Source organism: Nicrophorus vespilloides, unplaced genomic scaffold (genome assembly GCF_001412225.1).
Source record: "Nicrophorus vespilloides isolate i.1.1-1 unplaced genomic scaffold, Nicve_v1.0, whole genome shotgun sequence".
NCBI classification, from domain to species: Eukaryota; Metazoa; Arthropoda; class Insecta; order Coleoptera; family Silphidae; genus Nicrophorus; species Nicrophorus vespilloides.
In genome coordinates, this window is record NW_017097358.1 from 1 (window position 1) to 23,075 (window position 23,075).

The 23,075-nt window shown below is 35.7% G+C and overlaps 1 protein-coding gene across 1 annotated transcript; it reads left to right on the top strand.

The window, feature by feature from the left end:
* Positions 1-371: 371 nt before the first annotated feature.
* LOC108559898 (endothelin-converting enzyme 1) lies at positions 372-21,115 on the top strand. The gene is made up of 18 exons (XM_017917274.1): positions 372-430; positions 4,537-4,609; positions 4,804-4,865; positions 5,221-5,372; positions 8,963-9,214; positions 14,225-14,430; positions 14,483-14,659; positions 14,874-14,981; positions 15,038-15,182; positions 15,290-15,504; positions 15,861-16,037; positions 16,105-16,208; positions 17,433-17,491; positions 17,553-17,601; positions 17,694-17,761; positions 17,882-18,018; positions 18,075-18,248; positions 20,939-21,115. Exons 1-18 carry the CDS (start codon positions 372-374, stop codon positions 21,113-21,115), a joined length of 2,394 nt encoding a protein of 797 aa, XP_017772763.1.
* The last annotated feature ends 1,960 nt before the right edge of the window (positions 21,116-23,075 follow it).

Consider the following 23,075-nt stretch of genomic DNA (forward strand, 5'->3'; position numbering starts at 1 on the left):
AATTCGTGTTCAAAGTTTAAAAAATGCTCCAAAAAGCAGTGTTTTCACATTTCATTGATTTACTGGAAAACTATAATAGATATAATGAATCCAATATATTTGGAAAGGCGCCAAATGATTAAATATTACTACGTGTTTTAACTAACTTATTCTTATTAACTCCACTTACTTCTTCTTACTACAATAATCCTAAGTATTGAACAACATATATATTTATCAAAATGTAAACGAACTAGTAAATGTTAGAGAAGCACTGGTTCGCACAGTTCATATCCACATCCAATCCTAGATCAATTTCATTTCCTTCTGTAGAAAAAAAAACACGTACCGGGAGTCCCCCTTTTGCCGGTTGCGTAATGATCGAGTGATTGATGTTGCAGGTGTCCGCGCCGAACGGCAGCAGCCCCGATGAGAAGAAGTGCGGAGGCAGGTAAGTTACGAAACCACTTTGCGTAACTCAATGCTGGCGCTGCCACTACATTTTCCCCGATCCGCTTTTCTTTTCGGCCAACACACAATGTAATCTCCCATTGACCTGGTAGCAAGCGGAATACATACACACACATATATCTATATATGTATACATATACACACTCAAATATATATAATATAAGGTAGAAAAAGTAGTATGAGAGGAGAAGGATAGGGCGAGAAAGTCGGCAAACGATTTATGTACATGTATGTGGAAACTGGAGAGAAGTCTAGATAGAAATATTGGGAAATGGAATGATCGTTCATTTCGCAAAAATAATTTTCATTTTCATTACTTTTTTTTTGTTGATACCGTGTGCGTCGCTCCGTTGTAGTTGCTTTTATTTTCATCCCTATGTTTTTTTTTTGGGTAAATGAAACGCAATTTATTTATGCAAATTAAAAATCGATTCGCCACCGGTGGTGACCACGTTATGTAATCAAATCATTCCGTTTCGGCTGCACACGGCGATTTCGCTGTTTGTTCTGCGTTCGGTTTTTCCTCTTATTTCATCTCTTGTTTTTCTTCTTTTATTTTATTATTATTATTTTCTGCCGTTATTGCCGCTTCCCTCGAACGGCGTACGAAAAATTAGAAATTTTCTGCCGCGAATTGCTCAATCGCGAACAATCAAAGTGAAAAGCGTGAAGCCACGGTTTATTGTATCACATCGAAGCGAACTTAATTATGTCGTTAAAAAATTACGCAACGCTCATCGAGACAAGTAAACTCTGTTAATAGCTTCCTTCATCTTTCTCTCTTTCTTTATTAATACTCAGCGATGTTATGGATTTTTATATTATGTAACTTATTTCAAACAAAAAAAAGCAATTCTTCTTTCAATGTCAATTCTTTACATTGCACAGGAGATAAACCGATAATCTTCTCATTCAGGGTGTTTGGAAGCCTTTAAACATGTTAGTCTTTATATCACTTTTATAATAATTTAATACATCATAAATACTCAGCGATATTATGGATTTTCATATTATGTAACTTATTTCAAACAAAAATAAGCAATTTAAACTGTCAATTCTTCCTTTTTCTTGTAAACTATACATGAAGGACATCCTTTACTTTGCACAGGAGATAAACCGATAATCTTCCCATTCAGGGTGTTTGGAAGCCTTTAAACATGTTAGTATTTATATCACTTTTATAATGATTTAATACATCATAGAGTCGAATTCAATATGCAAAGTATAAGAGTTATAGGTATGCGATACTTGACAAGTAATATTTTACAATATTAGCCATTTGCAATAAATGTATTTATTTTTCAGTACTTTTGTATCCTATTGACCAAAGTAATAATAATAACTGATAATAAACATAAATTTTTGTTTATGACCTTGAATTGAATAAATCATGTAGTAGGAACGACAACGTTCCACAAGGTAATTTAACAGATAACTTGTGAAGTACGTGTACTTGGTAACTTATGAAGTAATTGAACTCCAAGTAAAATTAGTTTGTCAAATTTCATACACACGTAACAAATTGCGTTTAGAGATGAACTCGGTTAAAACATTGATTGTCAATTAACGGTTGATTGAAATAAAGAAATAATGAAGACAGGGAAACGAGTGGAACTGGCTGATTTGCTACCAAATAAAAGAGCCTGACATAAACTAGATTTAACGTTTTATCGACAATCTGTCGGGTTTGCGAATCGGCTTATTTGCAACTTAACAGCGGAAATCATTGAATCCTCCTTTTCTGATGCGCGCAACGACATTATCATCATCATCATCGTCGCCAACATCATATCCTATCCCATCCTATTCCATCCAATCCTACAGCATCCCATCCGACTGTATTAATTGCGATCAGCTCCGTTCCAGTTCATAATCGGGGCGACAATCGTTTTACATTACTTCCACTATATCGTCTCGCTTATATTGGTAGGAAATCGGTGCATTGTGAAATTGCTCAATCAACACTCTTTGACGAAATACGAGCGAGGGAATTCCCCCCGGGATGTGTGAGACGCGCGCACGCAGGGATGTCCCCCTAATTACGCAATAATTCAAATTGCAAGTCGGCTGCATGGTTAAGGATCGTTAGCCAACGGATTTATTGCGGCCCGATCCTTCCGTTTTTACCGAAACCATTCTTTTTTCTCTCTCTCTCTCTCCTTTATTATTATTATTTCTGCTTGCCGGACCCGTTTTCCCCCCTGCGCACATTGTTTATGGATGTGCAATGCCACCGATGTTTTGTCAGTTCCTATTATTTTTTGCTTCCTCCCTGTTTGTCCCCTTTTTTTTTTCGCGCTACCGCTGTCGCTGCGACCGGCTTTTCGCCCCCGTGATTTTTATTACGTAAGAGATTGTAGCCGCGTTGGATAATAACACCAGTAGCCCAGACGGGGAGTGATGCTGTGTGAAAGTCGGTTGCGCAACGCACTTTCTCCTCATCTAAGCTGATTATGTTTCCGTGTTTGTTTTGCACCAGTTCGTTTCTCCTCTTGGCATTGAGAATGGTTCCGGGAAATCCAGTGCACACGTCACATCAAAACATTTCAAGTTATTCACTTTACAGTTTATATGAATGAAATGTCAAATCTAGTACATTCTAAACAAAATTAGACAGACATATGATATTGTGTACTTCTTTTTTCGGACATTTTTTTAATTGGAGTTGTTTTATTTTCTTTTGTATCCTGTTTTTTGGCCAATAAATTTAATTATTATTATTATTGTGGTGCTCACTCCAGCCCGCTTATATGACGTCACCTACAAGCCCGTTACGGTGCGCCCCACTCCAACCCACAGCTGGTATTCCAGGAAGGTCTGATAAGGGCTCTACCTGGTTAGGGTATATAAGCGGCAACTCTCTTACTTCCTGTCTTCACTTCCGCTACCCTTGTGTCTTAATAACATGTAAGTTTCTCTGTATTATCTCGTGTGTATTTTCTGTGTTGGCCCTCGAGCCTCGGACTCATTATTATTATAATAAATATTACTACTACGAGCATTTCCAAATTATGTTTGGTATTTTTTTTACAAATTTCTATTGGATTTTTTTTTAAATTTGTATGGATCATCCTTAAAATAGAAACAAATTTAAGAAATTTAACATTATAAAATTGAGTTAATAGTTGATATTAATTAAATGACAATAATTAGTTTAATATTTATAGGAATTGTTTGTGTAAATTTTAATTGTTGTCCTTTTCTTTTTATCCTTTTTTATCGATACCAATAAAAATGAATAGAACATTGCCGACGGTTTTGTAATTATTTATACATTGGTGCCGTTGTCAAAACACACAATTAAATATTGATTGTTTGTTTAATATTGCGCGCTGTTTACACTGGACACGATGTTTGATTTACTGTCTTCCAACACATAAATTTCCAATGGACATAATCGGCTACTCATTATGCATGCAAGGACCGAAGGAGGTCCATGCAAATCCTGCCCCGTTACATGGAAGCCCTTCGGCGTGGCGAGGCTCGGTCGCGAACAAATCACTGCGTCTCGTTGCAATATTGAAGACTTGCATAAGGCCTCCTCCACTTTCTTTCACATCCGACCCATTCATTTTTCAGCGGCGCAAAGAGCTGCCATCAACGTTTCCCTATGAATATATGCATACATTCAGCTTTCTTGTTCTTCTTTCAGCCCATATACCACTTATTCAGTCAACTTAATTATGTTCCTACATGTATAAAGCTACCTATTCAACGACTATAACTCTCCTACCAAACCACTTTACACAGACATTATGCACCAATTACATGCTATAAACGACGTTAAATATCTAAAAAGATTCTTTTAAAACATCTACAATATACTAAATTGCGGACGAGTGACGAATATATCCGTCTTACCCTTTACATAGGAATGACTTTAATTAATTTGCAATTACCTATTATTGAAAATGTCTGTTGAGCAAATAAACTCGTGTTTCCGAAAAAAAATAAAATGTTTAAATTGATGTGAAAATTAAGGCTAAAATTGTAATGAAATTGCACGTAATAAAATTTGAAATAATTGAGTTTGGAAAAAAAAATTCTCAATGCTGTTTTTATCGTAATGATCGAGGCATTGTGTAGATCAGGTGGGGCGTATCGTTGGGTCGAAGAGGAATGGCTTTTCAATGGCGCAGATAGGTTGGGAGTGTTGCAGGTTGCTATCCCGAAGCCCATTATTTTTATTATCCTGCCGCTAAGGTTCACGTTTCTTCGTTGTCTTTCCATATAAAACTCAATAGTGCATCAAGTAGATCCTCGATATTAATTGCGTACTTCGTTGGAGATGCACTCGAAGTATTAAGATATATGATAATTGGCACAATGATTGTAAATCTTTGCTGTTCGCAGGATAGGCAGACGCCTCTCTCAAATCCTGAATCCTGGATTCAGGATTTGATAACGGGCGGAACGTAATTGTTGTTGCACGGAGTTCCAGAGTGGTACAATATGCAAATGGCCATTAATAAGTGTCCAGGACTAATAGATTTAATTTAGGGACAAGATGGGATGATAATGAATTGTGCACTATAAGCTGTGCAGCATTCAATTTAATTTAAGTTAATTCCGGTCGCGCCGGGCGTGGGGGCGGCTTCACCATTGTTCGGCGCACACTGGGGGTAGGCGGCAGATAAAATCTTATTGTGCATCAAACGGGTCGCCAGATAAATTCCACTTGCGCCCCAGTTTTGCGGAATCCTACGAATATAAAAAAAGATATTTAATAATAACGCTCTATATAATAATCATAATGATCTTTTGTTCCAGCATCACTTCGGACAGTTCCCTCAGACTTCCGGTCCTTGTGCTACTGGCTGTCAATCTTCTGCTCGTCCTGGTAGCAGCTATTGTCCTCGTCGGAGTCACAGTTTGGTCCAAAAATGAGAACCTTTGTCTCACGGAACAATGCGTCAACACAGGTAAGAATTGTTTGAAACTATTCATGATTACCGTGACCAATCCCAAAAAATATATTTAATTATATAACGTATTATGTCCGCTGTTTGAATAATAATAAAATTATGTATACAGAGCATGGTTTATGCACTATAAATAAAGAGATGAGATGTAAAAAGAACAACAAAAGGGGCATAATGCATCGTAAATTTGAGCATAGCCTGGACCCGTTAATGGACATTTAAGTGCATAATGTAACATATTTAAATGGGAATTTAAAATGTATACATATAGACCCATGATTCTTACCGTATTCGGAACTTGGCGTTACAGAGTTAATGGGCTCCAAATATATGATGGCGTTAAAGTAATGTTATCAGGAAGATTCCCTTTCCCAGTTTTGTTCTCCCTTCCTGCTTCTTCCCCAGCATTCGGAAGCAATTAAAATGTAAATTTCATTACCGTTCGATGCGAAAGCATAGGTTGCCCCGTGTATTTTATTTAAAATGTTTGTTCTTGTTGTTTCGCGGCCGCCCTACGATGAGAGGGCGGCAGGTTAAATGCCGCCCCTCCTCTTCTACACGCGCTTATACCAACCCCCCATGTCTAAGTGTCGGGGCGGCGTGTTTTTGGGGGCGCTCGTTGTATTGCTAATAGAAAGGCTGCAATAATCTAATGTATAGTTCTGGAATCAGAATGTAATATATCATCGATAAATCATATTAATCATCATCGAATCCAACGTGTAATTAATCTTGTATCTCTCGGCTCGCAGAAGTTATTGACTAAAGTTTCCACGCTGTTTAGGGTTTCGTGGAACGGTTGCGTTTGTTTCAACAGCAATTTGTAAGTGGTGTGAACCATTGATCACACACTCGTTAACTACAGGGTGTTACCCAAATATTTCCTTCCAACATATTTTATAATTACTTTTCAACAATCTTTAATCAAGTATTCATGAAAAATGGACACTTGAAAAAAATGGACAAATTTGGATATTTCCGACTATTTATTTATTATAGTAGTATTGCTGTGGCTTCTTCAATTTGGCTGTAATGAAGTAATGAAAAATTTACACAATTTAGTGTTTTTCTCAGAAACTATAATATCTAGTATGGATACAAAAGATACATATGAAAGCTGGCTATTTGGCGAATAGAATGTAAATACTGCCGTCTACACATGTAGAAGAGAGGATTTCTCTCTTAAAAAAAAGAAAAAAGTATATTTATATTTAAGTTATCTTAATTTTAAAGAAAACTGTAAATATTTACTATAATTAATGTAAGTGTGCAAAGTGAGACAATGAGACAGCTGTACTTGTTGTGTTGTGTTATTTTACTTACAACTCTAGAAGTGTGTTAGGAATACGGAAAGTTTGGGAAACAAGTATAGTTGTAGCATCTAAGTGGAGTAATAATGCATATACTTTCGCGGAGTGCTTCGGTAACGAAATGGGCGCGCGGATTAGAGCGAAATCTTATATAATAATAATAACGGTTGGAAGCTGGGCTCGGATGGCCCATGAACCGAACTGGACAACTATCGTTGAAACTTGTACCATCGTAAACAGTTTTAGCTTAATCCGAGTCGTAGCATCTCCCTAAAGTGCTGATCTGATGCAAATATCGCAACCCATGACCATCCGAAGAACTTAAAGCGAAAATAAAAAGAAAACTACATCTACAAACGTGGTGTAACCAGATGCAGGGCGTAATTTCTAGACAAGTGAACTGCATTTAAATGGACAATGAAACATAGTTTCCCTTGAATCAGTTACCCATAATTGGTTCCCATTGACGCTTTCAGACCCAGCGAACGTACACACATGAACAACGCACGTATGTGTGCAAACACACACACGTATCCACTTATATACACACACACACATACACATACACAAATGCACCCGGGCGTTCGCCCGTCCCATTATATCCCAGGAACAAAGCCCAACATGAACCTGTTAATTCCGGTTTAGAATTTAATAAACGTACCATGCGAGAACGCAGAATTATCGCCGCCCAAATAATAAATATAAACAGAGAAATTCCTCAGAACGAATGTCTCTGACAACGTTAATTCATGCATTTAATAGAAACTTGGAAACTTTACGTAAACTCGCAGACGACACCGTTCACCATTCATACATTCATATACACATACACGACTACATACATACATACATACACAACTTACTTTCTTAATGCGCCAAAGGAAATTAATCTAAATAATTTTGATATTTGCTCCACCTGACAAATTCAATTCATTTGTTTCGCGCCCTTCTATATAAATATCTCACTCATAACGTTGCGACTTCGAAGCAGAACACGCGTAAATTTACTCTAATTTTGATAATGTGCCCTTTCGCACACACCTACGTATCCGTAGATAAATTCAGGGGACTTCTTTTATCCGCGTACCTAAGGGTGGGTTAAGGGAACGATCTAAATGCAAATTTCCATCGTAGACTGTTGCAAAAACAAAGGGCCTTGCTATACATATTCTTCTTCTTTTTGCCCTTCCGATGTTTTTTTTTTGGTTGGCTCCGCCGGTATCGAGCCTACGTGTGTCTGAATTTTCACGACATCGCGATAACTAAGTAATACTCGCACCGTGAGATAATCTGTCCTCAAAAAAACGACCCTACAACGTGGAAATACTAAACACCCTTCATTTGCAATATCCAGATTTGTTTTGCAATATCCAGCTTCAAACACGTTCTTGCTATATCCATGTGGACAATATCTTAATAATCCGAAACTTTAGTCGAGGACAATTGGACAAATTTATATTTACATTTATTACATCAATAAAATTTTAAAAAAATACATTTTCAGAACCTAACTAATCACATGAATTATGTAAGTCTGAAGTAGACTTTTTATTTTTTTCCCCATATATCCTAAGATATAATATTTTTTTAAATTTAATTTTTTAAAAAAATCATGCATTTAAGGGTTAAGTATAAGTTTTTAGTTGAAAATGTTCAAATGAAAATCCCACAGTTCGTTTGTGTTTTGTACTATAACAAACCCACAGTTAGTAAACAAAACTTGCGATTTGAAAAATAAAAAATAAACTGAAAGAACAAACAACGCGCAGACAAACACAGACAATGTGTAATGATATATACGACAAGCAAACATCATTTTGGAAAAATGCCATTTTGCGAAATATAGCTTCGGCGCGAGCTGGAGAAAAAAAAAAGTGGGCAAAGCGCGAAAAGGGAGAGGAAAAAAGTAAAAGCCCAAAGGCATAAATTCCGCCGTTCCCCCCGAAAAAAATAAAATGTGTTACTCCTTTTTCTTCCTGATTGCAATAATTTAGTTAAAAAAAAAACTGCGAGCTGCGAACCTAAAAAAAAATATATTAAAACAACGGAAAGACATTCATCACAACCAAGGGTGCAATATTATTTTATGAAAATAAATGCAAATCAGGCGCTAAAATGAAAAACAATAAAACATTTCTTTTAAGTATACGAGGTTGTACATTATCGCAGCAGACGTTCCTTTTGTATCCTTATTGTTCCCGTCTTCCGTATTTCTATTTAATTGTTTGTTTGTTTTATTTTGGTTTGTTCTACATTTTATTTTATTTTCTTCGGATTTAGCGTCGCGGGTATTACGAGCAATGGACCGGTCAGCTGATCCGTGCAAGGATTTCTACCAGTACGCCTGCGGTGGATGGATGAAGGCAAATCCAGTGCCAGATTGGACGGCCACATGGGACCGGCTTGCTCTCCTGCGGGAATCCTTGTTGCAGGACATGCGGCAATTACTCGAATCCGGTAGCGGGGATGGCGGCAAGGAGCCGTCCGGGATCCGCAAAGCCCGGGTCCTTTACAGGACCTGCATGGACACAGGTAAGCGAAGATCCTTGGACTAATTTACTCCTTGTCTGATATCATACCCTTCACTCTAATTACTTACTATTCTACCTTAATTATCAAACAATATATTTTCATATTGCATGAACTTATTTTATTAACAATTTATGGTTCATCAACACGACATACAATTTCATATATTCATATAGACATTGCATTAAAGTACATACATCACCTATCTCATCAAAGGTTATTCACCAAGATCAAATTTACTTAATATTCTAATAGTAATAATATGAGTTATTTTTAATACATTCAATATTTTATTTTAAGATAAATTTGAAATTTCTTTCATTAGAAATATTGATTTATTATTAGACTATTGGTTGCAGTTATTAATATATGTTGTTTAAAGTTGATTTGTTGCGAATTTTGTTACAAAGTTTGCTTGGACAAAGCTAATATGTGTTTGTCCAAAATTTTGTGTAAACATGTAATGAACTATTTCGAGCATTGACACAAGATAAATATAACAGAATGCAGGACAAAACTGAAACCTACATAAATCATCTATCCATAAAAAGCTGTCTGCGCGTTTTAATATAAGCAGACAGATGAAGAATTCCAAAAAAAAAATAGGAACGAGACGAAATGGAAGAAAGGAAATAAAAAAAAGTCCGAAGAGAGATATGTACTCTCATATGTACATATCCGGGGATCGGAGGAGGCCGAGATTAAATTTCAGCTTTCGGTGCTGGTCCTGTCGGAATGGCCACAATAAAAGCGACAGGTGAAATATTAAAAGTGATTATTAAATGAAACCGAGCGATATTTTATTAAATTTTGAAAAGTTCTGCTGTGGACGGCGTGTGTGTATGTGTTGCTTACTGCTGGAGGAACGTCGGATTCGGCCCCCCCGTCAGGACTTCAATTAATTATCGACTAGTGTGTCCCGTAAGGGTTGGACGGGTCCCTGAACCGTCGACGTGTTTCCTTTCACCAAACATTTTTCCCGCGGCGAATTTCTCATATTTTCCTAGAGGTATCAATTTTATTCCTGCTGTAGAACATCGGGTGCTTTCCTTTCCATCTATCCAAGTAGAGTCATCAATCTTAGCCACCGCAATAATATACTTTAAATAGATCGCCTTCAGGACGGATTGTTTCTCATATATAGATATATACTAGAACTGTATTCGGGCTATGACTATGACATCCTAGGCGCAGGATTAACAGGCCTATCCAGCCGCAGATATTTCATCGAGTTACATTTCCGACGCTATTCTCTATTGCGAACATCCATCATCGCAAAACACTATTTACTTATATGCTGCGAACGGTGGGAAAGAAAAATAAATGGAAATCAATTATTTTCATACTAATTGTGGATAGAGACATGTTTCCTGCATCCACTGGAGATCGTTGACTTCTCTCTTTCACCGATCATCAGCCTCGTTTTTGGTGCCTTATGCGGATATTACGCAACGCACGGATAAAACGCACGCTGCTCGATTTCGAATCCAATAATGGATAATCCAGTTTAATTGTCTCTAGGAAACGCAGATTGACCCACATTTCAATTAAACCCGTATGCATACCTATTACAACATTAGTCTGATAAACGCACGTACTATGGGAATGCTTCCTCATAATACACAACTTCATATCCAAACGAAATTGATATGTTAAAACTAATAGAAAAGTGTAATAAGTTTTTCTTGATAAATTTAATAAATATATATAAAAAAAGGGTTAAAGACCTATGGTCAATTATTATTATTATTAATTACAAAATGTGTTTAAAACTTGAAGCAATATAATTTTAGCTTTGTCTGGAGTTAAATTGCGGAAGAGGAGAAATTGTTTTATTTTGAAACATGTCTAGATTTTATTACAACATAGTTTTAGGATATTGAGGAAACCAGTAAATGCAATAGATTACAAACTGCAATCCAGTAAGTAAACATAAAATATAGCGCGAAGTGTGTGTGAAACGATCAATAATAATAATCATAAAGCATTTTATTGTTATTATTTTTTTTAATGGCCACCCCCAGGTCGCTGTAACGGTTACAATTCATGCGAGCATGTTGCTGATTTTAATGACAGTTTCAGCTTACACTTCACAACGAATTATGGTAACTGAAAGGGGGATGGGGTGGGTTTTTGGAGGTTGCTGTTGGTTTTGTTTGGTTCGGTGGGGCGTTTGCACTTCTGAATTTAGGGCACACCTGGAATTAAAAAAAATATATATATATATGCGGAAAACGGACGGGCCGGAACTACGTGCTGTGATATGCCATATGCCATATAACATATACCATACACCACATGCCATATGCCATATTCGTCTAATGTAACGACTGGAGCAGATTCTTTTCCTGTCAACGTGCCGACTGCCAGTTATTCGTCTCGGCAGTCGCGTCACGTGGACCATCGAAATATTCTAAAGCCGCTCGTGCATTTCTATTCCCATCAATCATCGTAACAGATCCAGCCATTTGTCACGGGATCCCGCTTGTCGCAAATACGAGCTACTATCTTATTGTTAATCAAATACTAACGTCCTCCCTCCACCCCAATCCTAGTCCCAATTAATCCGAGATTACGCCCAAAGAACACGAAACAATCGGATATCCGCGCTATTAAGTGCCTTCTCCTACTCCTACTCCTCCTCCTTATCCTCATCCTCCGCCACCTCCTACTCCTTCCACCGATCGAGGACCAAGGCAACAAGTAAAGATGAAATTAGTAAGGCCCGTGTTCCATTCAGAAACTACGCGACAATGTGCCATACTGAAATGAAATATTGATTGCCCAGGGGCACGTTCATCTGCAATTCAATAATTCCGGATTATCCAGGAAAAGGATGGATCCCTCACGCCATCCAGAATTATGTATGACTGTCATACACGACATCTTCCTCGAGGAGTCCATTAACTGGTCCCCTGCACAAACGATTTATCCCTCTCTCTCTCGCTGTCTTTAATCCATTTTCAGTCAGATTTTGAATTCCGGATTCGCTGCAACCACCATCTCGCGACACTCGACCGGAACTTCCGCTTTTCAAAACACAGTCATTACGAAATTTTCGTACCGCGTAACTAATGGAATTGCTATCCTGGATGCACGTTGCATCAATCATTCACCGTCGCTACTTACGTGCCTTTTTAAATATTTAAACCAGCTTATTTTCCACGTTGATTTATTCATACTGCGTGCATATTTTATCGTTTCCTTGTCACTGCAATAACTACAAAAATATATTGATGTTTGATGAAATGCATTGTCCCAAATCTATTTTATTATTTACCTTTTAATTGCAAAACAAAGCACATATGTGTTTATTATTATTAATTATAATTACACATGTCAATTAATTTTACACTATACATTTTTAATTTTAATTGAATTGTTTTAAACTTATCAATAATTACAAAATACAAAGAATCATTACATATAATCATCTCACACCGCCAATTACCTTTACATTCGAAAATTTATTAATAATTTCACAGTTATTAATAATTACAAGTACAACGAATATTTACATATAATCAACATAAAACATGTAAATTAGCACTACAGCAATTATAAAATAAAATACGCTTAATTGGGACATAATATACTGTCGTATATACAAAATATACAAATATACAAAATGATCTAAATTATTTTTTATATTGTAGCTTATATTTATGTAAGTAAGTAAATTTTTCTTCCTATAATTATGAATGATTTATTAAATGTTTGAATGGAATTGGTAAATAATAAAAAGTGAGAATTTAATGTAAAAGTTCACAAACTTCTGCTTAAATAAATATATGCTTTCTGAAACAATAATAATATTTATGATGAAATAATATCGTAACATATGATTTGAACTACAGAAATGTAAATATTCATAAATAACGTACAATGTATGTAAATGTATGTAAACACAGGAAAGCTATTCAAACAATTGAAAGACAAAACGTAAAGCAGCCGAATCAATAATAATACAGTTATAGATTTCAATGCATTATTTCATTAAGTCCATATTTTATGCACTTGGTAATAATGTTTGTTAGTACTTAAAGGAATGAAAATCGTGGAATGGTTATAAAACGATTTGAAAGGCGGCAAAGGAAAAATGGATTCGAAACGCGAATCGAATGGATTTATTAATGCCTTTGTTTGGTTGGGAAGGTGGATTGTGGATAAAGTGTGGAAATGACTATTTTTGCGTGGAAGCCTTCCACAGACCTAGATATAATAACAGTAGGTGGAAAAACCATTACAAAACCTCATACAGTATTCGTTCATAAAACATTTATCGAAATATGAAGGCACGATTAAAAAGCTGCAATTGAAATCGTTCTGTGCAGACTAAAGCCGTATCAATAATAGAACAGTTTATTATCGACGCCCGGTGATGACTATTTATGTATTTTAAAAAAACCCGCGATTGGAAAAAAAATAATATGTATATAGTGCATGTATCAGGAGGAATAAATAAAGCATGGAAAGCTTTATAGCAAAAAGCTCCCTTTGAATTTATACTAGCTCTCTGTTTATTTTTTTATTTCGTTTCATTTGCTGTCTTTCCGTAACGCAAAACATAATAGTAATGGGTAAATATTTGAAAATATGGTGGAAAACTTTTAGTTTCAAAAATTGGCTACTTTCCAAATGAGAATTTATATATTTTTAAACCAAATGTATTTACTTCATCCAACAAGAATAATTTAATATATAATCAAATTCTTGATAAAAATCAACCATGTTTTAATTATATCTTAAGTGAAGATTCAAGGTAACAGAAATAGTTGTTATATTTACATCATTGGTAAAGCCTATCTTAATCTACAGAAATTTATGGTTCAAGGACACATTTGCTTGTGAATTTGTATCATGTGTAAAACTTCTTTCTTTATTTGTAATTCCAGGACTATTATCCTTATGAATTTGCTAATTATATTGTTATATGTTTTTGTGGTTGCAAACAGTCATTTATAGTGTGTTATTTCCATTAATTGTTACTATGTTTTGTTGAATGAAAACCAGATGCTTTGGAGTCAAAAGGGTTGGAACCCATTAAGGATATATTGAAGATTGTCGGTTTAACTTCGAGCCCTCCGAATGCGACCGCGGCCAGCGGTTTCGATTGGCTTTTCACCGTGGCTCGCGCCAGAAGGGTGCTAGGACTGAACGTCCTTTATGGACTCAACGTTGCGGAGGACGTAAGGAACTCGTCCTTGCATAAGATCGTGGTACGTAGCGGTGGTGCGTAAGATCCTCTGATCTATTTGGTAACCATTACAGATCGAGCAAGTGTCTCCCGGCTTTGGAGAAAGGTATCTCCTCCAACCATCAAGATTCCGTCAAGAAATCAAAAACTACAAGAACCACGTTGCTAGTATGATGAACGCTTACACTAACTCCACAGATGGACATGCATTTGCAGAAGAGATAGTTGCATTTGGAACGGAGATAGCTAAGGTATAAAAATAAATAAATCACGGAGGTCCATTTGCAATGGTTCTTGTTGTGTTTTCGTTTGTCGTTTTTTTATGGTGTGTTCATTGCTTTCATCCTCCCATGGATAATATGCATGACCGTGGCGACAGGACAACTACACGCATTCTATAAATCACCGGGCAACATGTATGTAAAAGTGGGCGGATGGCTACTAGTAAATCAGGGTTGTGTTTAGGTCATGACCCCGGCGGAAAAGCGTCGCAGCACCGGGCACCTGTTCCACGAAGTCACGCTGGAAGAGCTCTCTCGAGGTCCTGGCCAGGATAATATATCTTGGAAAAGTGTAAGTCAGCTGAATTGATGGCTTTACTATTGAATATTTACTCTTACAATCCTTAGGTTAACTGGACCAGATACATGAGCATAGTTTTCAACGAGACCAACGTTTCATTGAACTCCAGCAAGGATAAAGCCATACTACTAGATCTAGGCTACATGCAGAAATTAACTACACTATTACTACGAACTGATCCTTATATTATTGGTGAGTATAATAAGTATTAATATTGTAGATATCTTAAATTATATTATAAACTAATAAAGAAAATATTTGGATTATATGTGAAATTTGTAAGTTATATATGTTTTCAGAAAGATTCATCTGGTGGAATGTTTTTTCAACTGTGGCTCCATTAACGCTTGCAAAATTTCGTTCCCTGGGATTTGAGTTCTCGCAGAAACTGTTGGGTCTACAGGCGCGCACTCCCAGGTGGAAGGGTTGCACCGGCAACGTCAACTCGAACTTCGGCTTAGCCCTGAGCTATCTGTACGTGCAATCGCAGTTCCGGAAGGGCTACAGGGACAAGGTAAGCGGGCAGGAAGAAGTCGAAATCGATACTAGGTCTCTCCGTAAACAGCATCATAGGCCAAGCGGGTATTAAATTATTTATGCAAGGTGTGCGAACGGAGGGCCGTAAGATGAGTGAGATCGGAGGGAGAAAGAGTGAAGTTTCCTCTGGCGAGGTACATTGAAAGTCTCGGGAGCTTTGCGATTATAGTTTTAATGAACTGAGCTCGAACTAATTTAATTAGTTGCAAGAGCATTAAGAATGTAACGTGATATCTTTATATATACACACATACAAATACAGAGGTGTATATATATATACATATATTTTGTATACCTACACTTAAACACCTTGCGCTATTTCAATTAAAACAGGCTCTGGTGATGTTGGACGATATTCGAGCGGCTTTCGAGGATGCTGTGCACGAGCAGGATTGGATGGATGACATCACCCGGGAAAGGACTTTGACCAAATTGCATGCAATCAGGGCCTTTGTCGGATATCCCGGTTGGATTATGAATGCCACCCAGCTCGATATTCATTACAAGAAAGTATGAATTCGGTGTATTTATTGGTTTCGTTACGTCCGCAAACGCTAAAAGCCGTTCATTGTTTCAGGCCAACGTAATCGAAGGGGAACTCTTCAAAACTTATCTTAATTTAACAAGCTCTGCAGTGCGACGGAATCTAGAGAGCATCAGGAGGAGACCCAACAGAAATCGGTATAAACTTTATTATTGTTTCCCCCCCTTTTAACAATCTTACATTTTACTTCCTCATCCTCATTACATAAAATGTATAGCTTTTCAGATAGTTTAGAATATACACTCATAAAAACCATCCTTAAACTTAACATTAATAACTTTATTCATCACTAATTACAATTTGACTATTAATTTGTATTGTCTACCCTTTACAATTTGGTTAATCTAAAAGTTTACTTCAAATCCTCATCAAAACATAACTTTAACTCTTGGTTTCCTATTAAATAAAATTAACAGCTTTTCAAATAGATTTGAATATAAACTTATAGAAATTTCTTAATTGTCTTTCAACAATTATCAATCCAAAATCATCTCCAAACTTATAACTTTGATTTGTGTTATAATTTTACATTGATTTAAATTTAGCTTGTTACGCACCTATAATAATAATTTAATTAAATATGAATATCAAATAGGAATGGAAAACAAAAGGATTATACTAATTAGCTGTTTATATCAATATTAATAATTACATAATTAAGCTATAAAGCATTATTTATGTGACTAAATATGCGTTGATTGAGTACTATTTTTGTTTGTCTACTGCGAACTATGGGATTAGGAGCGCATTGTACAGTTTCCCCGTTGCATAATTAATGTTCTAAATATTGTAATGCGATTTTGCGATAATTTTGCAGCGAGAACGTATCGCGACGGCGATTTATGTCCGTATGGTCATAATGCACAAATCGATCGAAGCGAATATGTTTATGCAAATTATTTTTCTCGCCCCTTCGGCCTTCTTTCTTTTCTTCACTTATACCTAACTTCCAAATCTTATACCTGATAGATGCAAACGCAATATTTCTCTAAACATAGCATCGATCCTAACCAAACTTACAAACTTTCCATAGTTTCATACAAACAATAAAGTTCAATTTTATTATATAGTTTCAATTCAGTTAGATTTATTTCAACAATACACAAATTTTTATATTTTATAAGTAAACATTTATTTCTTCATTTCACAAATAAGTAAAATAATGTAGAAATTAGAATAATGAATGAAAACGTTGTGTATTTGGAGAGAGAATATATTGTTCGACCCGGCACATCCACCAATCGTTTGGTGTTAATTAGATGAACTCCTAATTAATGGCTTCTGGACCGGTAACACCACCAGATTAAATGCAATACCGTAGCCATATCCTTTCCGAACCATAATTGTTATTGTTGTTACAGATGGGTGGCGGCTGCAACAACCGTGAACGCTTTTTACTCGGCCACTCTGAATTCCGTCAGTAAGTTCCCATATTTTTTTTTATTATATAACTGTAAACTTAAAAATAAAAATATTTGTAGCATTTCCTGCCGGCATCCTGAAGCCTCCATTTTATAGCAACGGCATCGAGTAAGTCTGTATGCACGGAACAGTATTTTTTTTTTGCCCTTTGACTTGTTTCATTTATTTTTTTCTTTACTACTCCTTGGGTTTTATTGCAGGGCCATAGATTACGGTGCAATCGGAGCCATTATGGGCCACGAGATCACACACGGCTTCGACGATCAAGGTAATAAATAATTGTGCCTAGAGGATGAAGAGATCCTCGAGTTTGAAGCGAGATGAGGATAGAGTGTATGTGAGAGAGAGAGAGAGGGACAGAAGCTTAATTGAATTGTGTTAAATTTAGGGAGACGCTATGATGAGAATGGAAATCTTAAACAATGGTGGTCTTTGTCAACGCTGGATCATTATCATAGTCGAGTACAATGTATCATCGATCAATACAATAATTACACAATGCCAGGACTGGGAGCTTCGTTTAACGTCGGTATCCATTCTTTGCAACCATTGTGCAATCGCATTACGTCGTTTCGTTTTAGGTGCAAGGGTTTAACACGCAGGGGGAGAACATCGCAGATAACGGAGGATTAAGAGCTGCCTTCGAGGGGTATCGGCGACGACAGGACAGGTCCGAAGGAGGATCAATGCGTCAGCGGCTTCCAGGACTATCCGATATTACGACTGACCAGCTGTTCTTCCTGGGATTCGCACAGGTCTGTACCTCACTTCAACTTAACTTAGTAACTTGCAACGTGTAACCGCTACGTTCCGATTGAATTAACAAATAATACCGTAACTTAGCCCCCTCTACCTCTATCCTACTCTCTCTAACATACACATACATACGATCAGTGGTTCACATTTAGCTACACTGCGATTCTCTCCTCTTGGGTAACGTTTAATTTCATTCGCCACTGAAACTTTCTAGTAAATATCTCCGTGAACTTAATTCAATATAACATTTCGCTTCACACGTATTCCGTGCAAACTACGTTTTGGCACCCAACGCTAATGGTGCGGGCTAAACAATATACACACATACAGAGAAACCAACACCCATCACCTACTACGGATTTCTGCCTTCCACCCTCACTCACTCACTCACTTTTCATTTCATTTTCTCCCTTTTCTTTTATTTCTATTTACCCTCATTTAAATCGCTTTAATTGCGCCACTTTAACATGCAAATCACTCAGAACATATACTCCACGCAACTCCACCGACGGCGAGCAATTAAAACGTGCGCAATATTTGAGCTGTGTTTCCAACTTGTGTACAATAATAACTATAGCACTAATCTCGCTAAATGAATGTCAATGCTAGCGTCTCACACACACACATATATATATACATATATGCTGGCACACTCACATATCCTGAAATTAATTTACAAACTTTCTCCGGCGGAGGCGAATCGTATAACCTAACCACTAATTGAAACTACTGTTCCGAACAAATTAAACTACTCGAGGTTTTTCCCCGTGCGCAAGGAAGAACAAAAAACAAAATTGGAAGCACGCATGTACACTCTCAACTCTCGACCACTGATGTTTTTACCTTTTTTTCTTAAATAATTCTCTGAATTCCACCAAAATTTACTTTACATTTTCAACAATACTCGAAACTTTATAATCAATATTATTTTATAGTGATGTAACGTTTATTATGTACCAAAAAAAAAACAAATACTTACATTATTTAGTATTAATAGAAATAATTCGTTTATAAGAGCTGCTTGAAAACCGAAACTATTTACTAATATGAAATTACTTGAAAACCCATAAAGATATTTTCAATTTATTTCACTTTTTTCCAATTTTTACAGCTCGTAGAATAGGTGAGACATTCAGCTTTCATCTGAGTGGTCTAAGATGTACTTATCTTAAAAGGTTAACGAGAAATTCGGGAAAAACGTCGAATCTCAGTTACGTAACGAACATTACGTAACTTACGCAGTCATTAAATCCTAACCTAAAGCTAACCTAACCTAAAGCTAACCTAACCTAAAGCTAACCTAACTTAAAGCTAACTTAACCTAACCTAAAGCTAACCTAACCGTAACGAAACCACATTGGTCATAGGACACACATCTATGGCAACTTGAGCAAATTGCTCAGACATATCCACCCTCGACTGTTCTGCTGCTATGCACAATCCTCTCCCCGCAATATGGCGGTATGCGTCGTCTACACGCACTGATTATACCAAGATAACAAAACGATTTTTATCCTTTTTGTGCCATGCCACGCGACAACACGCCACACGAATAAGAACCAAAAAAGTAATTTATATAACATAAAAAAATAGAAAGAAATCAACGAAAACTTAGAAGATTACAAACTGCAAACACATGTATACGTTTTCATTATATAAATTATATTAACATTACATGAAATTTCAATTATTTAAACAAAATATTATATAAATATTAAAATTTATAAAGTTACAATTTTCTATGTTTTATAAATATTTAAGTTATATAGATATTTCGTTATTATTATTATTATTTTTTTTTCAATGCAGTTGGAAAGTAATCTTGGCGATGGTATTGATTTCGTTGTTCCTTTTAACGGTGTCGTGCGTTCTGCACGTTCCGTTCGTTACGAGCGAGACGAATAGCATTCAACTCGAGTGATTGATCATTTCAAGTTGATTATCCGAACGTTTTTAGTATTCATAAACATCCAATAAATCGGAAAGTGCAAATGCTATCGGTCCGCAAATCGTTTCGAAATCCAAACGGCTCGATAATGTTATGTAAACCCTACGCATCCACAACAAAATGTGAAATTTACACTGCATTCAATAATTTGTTCAATTTAAAAAAAAATAGATGGAACATATTCATACTTAAGAAATGTAAAAATTAGACAGTGATCTATTCTAGGAAATCGGTTGCTTTGATTGGACCTATTGATATATTATTGATATGTATTGCTTTAAAAAATCATGACCATTCTTGGAATTTTTACTACTTTTACACTTCATAACATATTTTATTTATTGGCCCAAACTGGGCAACTTTCAAATGATCAAAATAAACAAAACTAAATAAAATTTAATTTAAACCTGGCGCATCCACATTGCATTTATTTATATAATTAATCATGTTTAGAAATGAGAGACTCATGCAAATAGTAGTATTATTAAGGGTAGTAAATGAAAGGTGTTAAGGGGTGGAAAAAGGTATATGAGATTCGGTTAATTGTGCAAATAAGGAAATGCGGGTTTATATTCCAAACCCGGCGCATCCACCTCAATGGAATTAAACAGTTTAGGTGGTAGAAACTAATACAAATAATTCTATTTGGGTATGATAAAGTGAAAAGGTGTTTAGGGTTTTGAAGATCAATTTAATTGTGCAAATAACAAAATGCGGGTTTCTTTCTTCAATATGTTTCAGATTTGGTGTGGAAATTCGACGGTTGGAGCGCTTAAAAGCAAACTCGTGGACGGGGTGCATTCCCCAAACAGGATCCGGGTGGTCGGCACACTTTCCAATTCCAAAGAGTTCGCTGATGCCTGGGGGTGTCCGGCCGGAACACCCATGAACCCTCCGGATAAATGCGTGCTCTGGTAGAAAAAACCACAAACAACAATACAGAGAAGAAAAGGAATATAGAAAACAAAACAAAAATACGCAGAAATTGCGTTTAGCACAAGTACAAAAAAAAATCGCAACAAACATAAAAATAAATAAAATTATATAATAATTCCATTCACTAATTATGCAGATGCAAACATATAACTATAATCCACATACCGCGGCATATATTCATTTGCATAATTCACATCACTAATTATTTCATTAATGCACTAATTTATTAAATCGTTTTCATCCCCTCTAGGGACTCTTTATAATAATCTCATTTTTGTTATTGTTTATTTGTTTGTTTTATTTTTTATAAATATTGTTTTCAATTTTCACGCGCACCCGCACCCCCGTTTCTCTTTTAATCATGTGTATCATTATTAAGTATTTTTTTCTTTCATTGTGATACTGTATTAAACGAATTTGAAAAAAAAAATTAATGATAATGATAAGCGTATCCTACGAAAACAATAAATGTTTTATATTTTTATTTCCTTTTGTTTTATTTCATCCCTCGCTGAAATGTATACAGTTTCGCTTCTCTAATACATTTTTTTTTTCTTTTCGAATATGTTGTTTATACGTCGGAGGTAATAAATCAAATTGTACAGTTTATGAATAGATAATTCGCGTGAAAAGGGGGTGGCACGGCAGGGGGTGTGTGTAGGGGTAGATGTCGTCGTGGGCTTATTTAATTAATGAATGCCATCGATTAGGCTGTGCAAATTGCAAGCGATTTGCGCAAATCGAGGCTACCGCTGAGGCGCTCCCATTTTTGACAGCGGAAATTGAAGCCAGAGACATACACAGACTTTTACATATTCATAATGCTGTTACGTCCAGCATCTCTAATTCGGTATTAAGCGATTCTCCAATCCAAGCACGTAAACGTTTTGCGAAAACCTCTGTAGAAATTTAATCAATATGTAATAATATTTTCTATTATATTTTTTTTATATAATATTTCAGAAAATTTTTATCCAATTTATTAAATTTTTTTTTAAATTATGAATTTTCATATATCTACCTAAATTTTGTATTATTATCACGTATACTAAATGTCTTAAGAGACTCCACAACGACAACAGAAGAAGATATCCCACAGTGTCCAGAAAACCATCCCTGGGACACGACAATGCTTTAGATTCAAACATTTTTGAGAAATTTAATATATAAGTATTGAACTTAAAGTGTATTTTCATGTCATATTTATGGATTCTGATGCTTTTATATTGGGGTGAAATCGCAGAAACCCTTTTTGACTAACCGCAGACATAGTTTACATAATCGCGCGCGCATTGCTTCTTTGTAAGGTGAATCTCCTGGAATCGCACATAAAAGGGAGGGTGCGCCTAAGGAGGCCTCGTTATAAATTACCAAGACATTTCATCTTCGCCTCCGCCACCTCCCGCCGTCTCCTTCATCTACTCATTATTATTTCTTTGCTCTGATTTAAACTTTGCACAGCTCCGCATAATTCCTAATAAAACTTAGAGAATTGCCCTAATTATCAGATTATTTATATTAGAAACACCAAGAACAAGAAAACATATTCAATTCAAATTATACAAATTAATTTTAATAGTATAAAATGAAAAAAATTATATCGGACAAAATCAATAACTGAAAAACAATAGTTTATATATTGAATAATTAAGAAAAAGTGTATTTTTAATTAGATTTCAGATTGAAATTTTATTTTTCATTCATCTTCAATAGAAAATAATATTTTTATATTCTTAAGTAAATTTTTCAAATAATTCTAACTTTCAAATAAATTTTGTAAATATATTATATATATTATTGAAAGATGTAATATGAATAATACTTTATGTAATATGTTTAAGTTATTATGAAATTTTATAATTATTTCTTGAAAGACGCAATATAAAAAGAATATACTTTATGTAATAAAATCTGTTTGTTTGCAGTAATTATATTTAAGGCT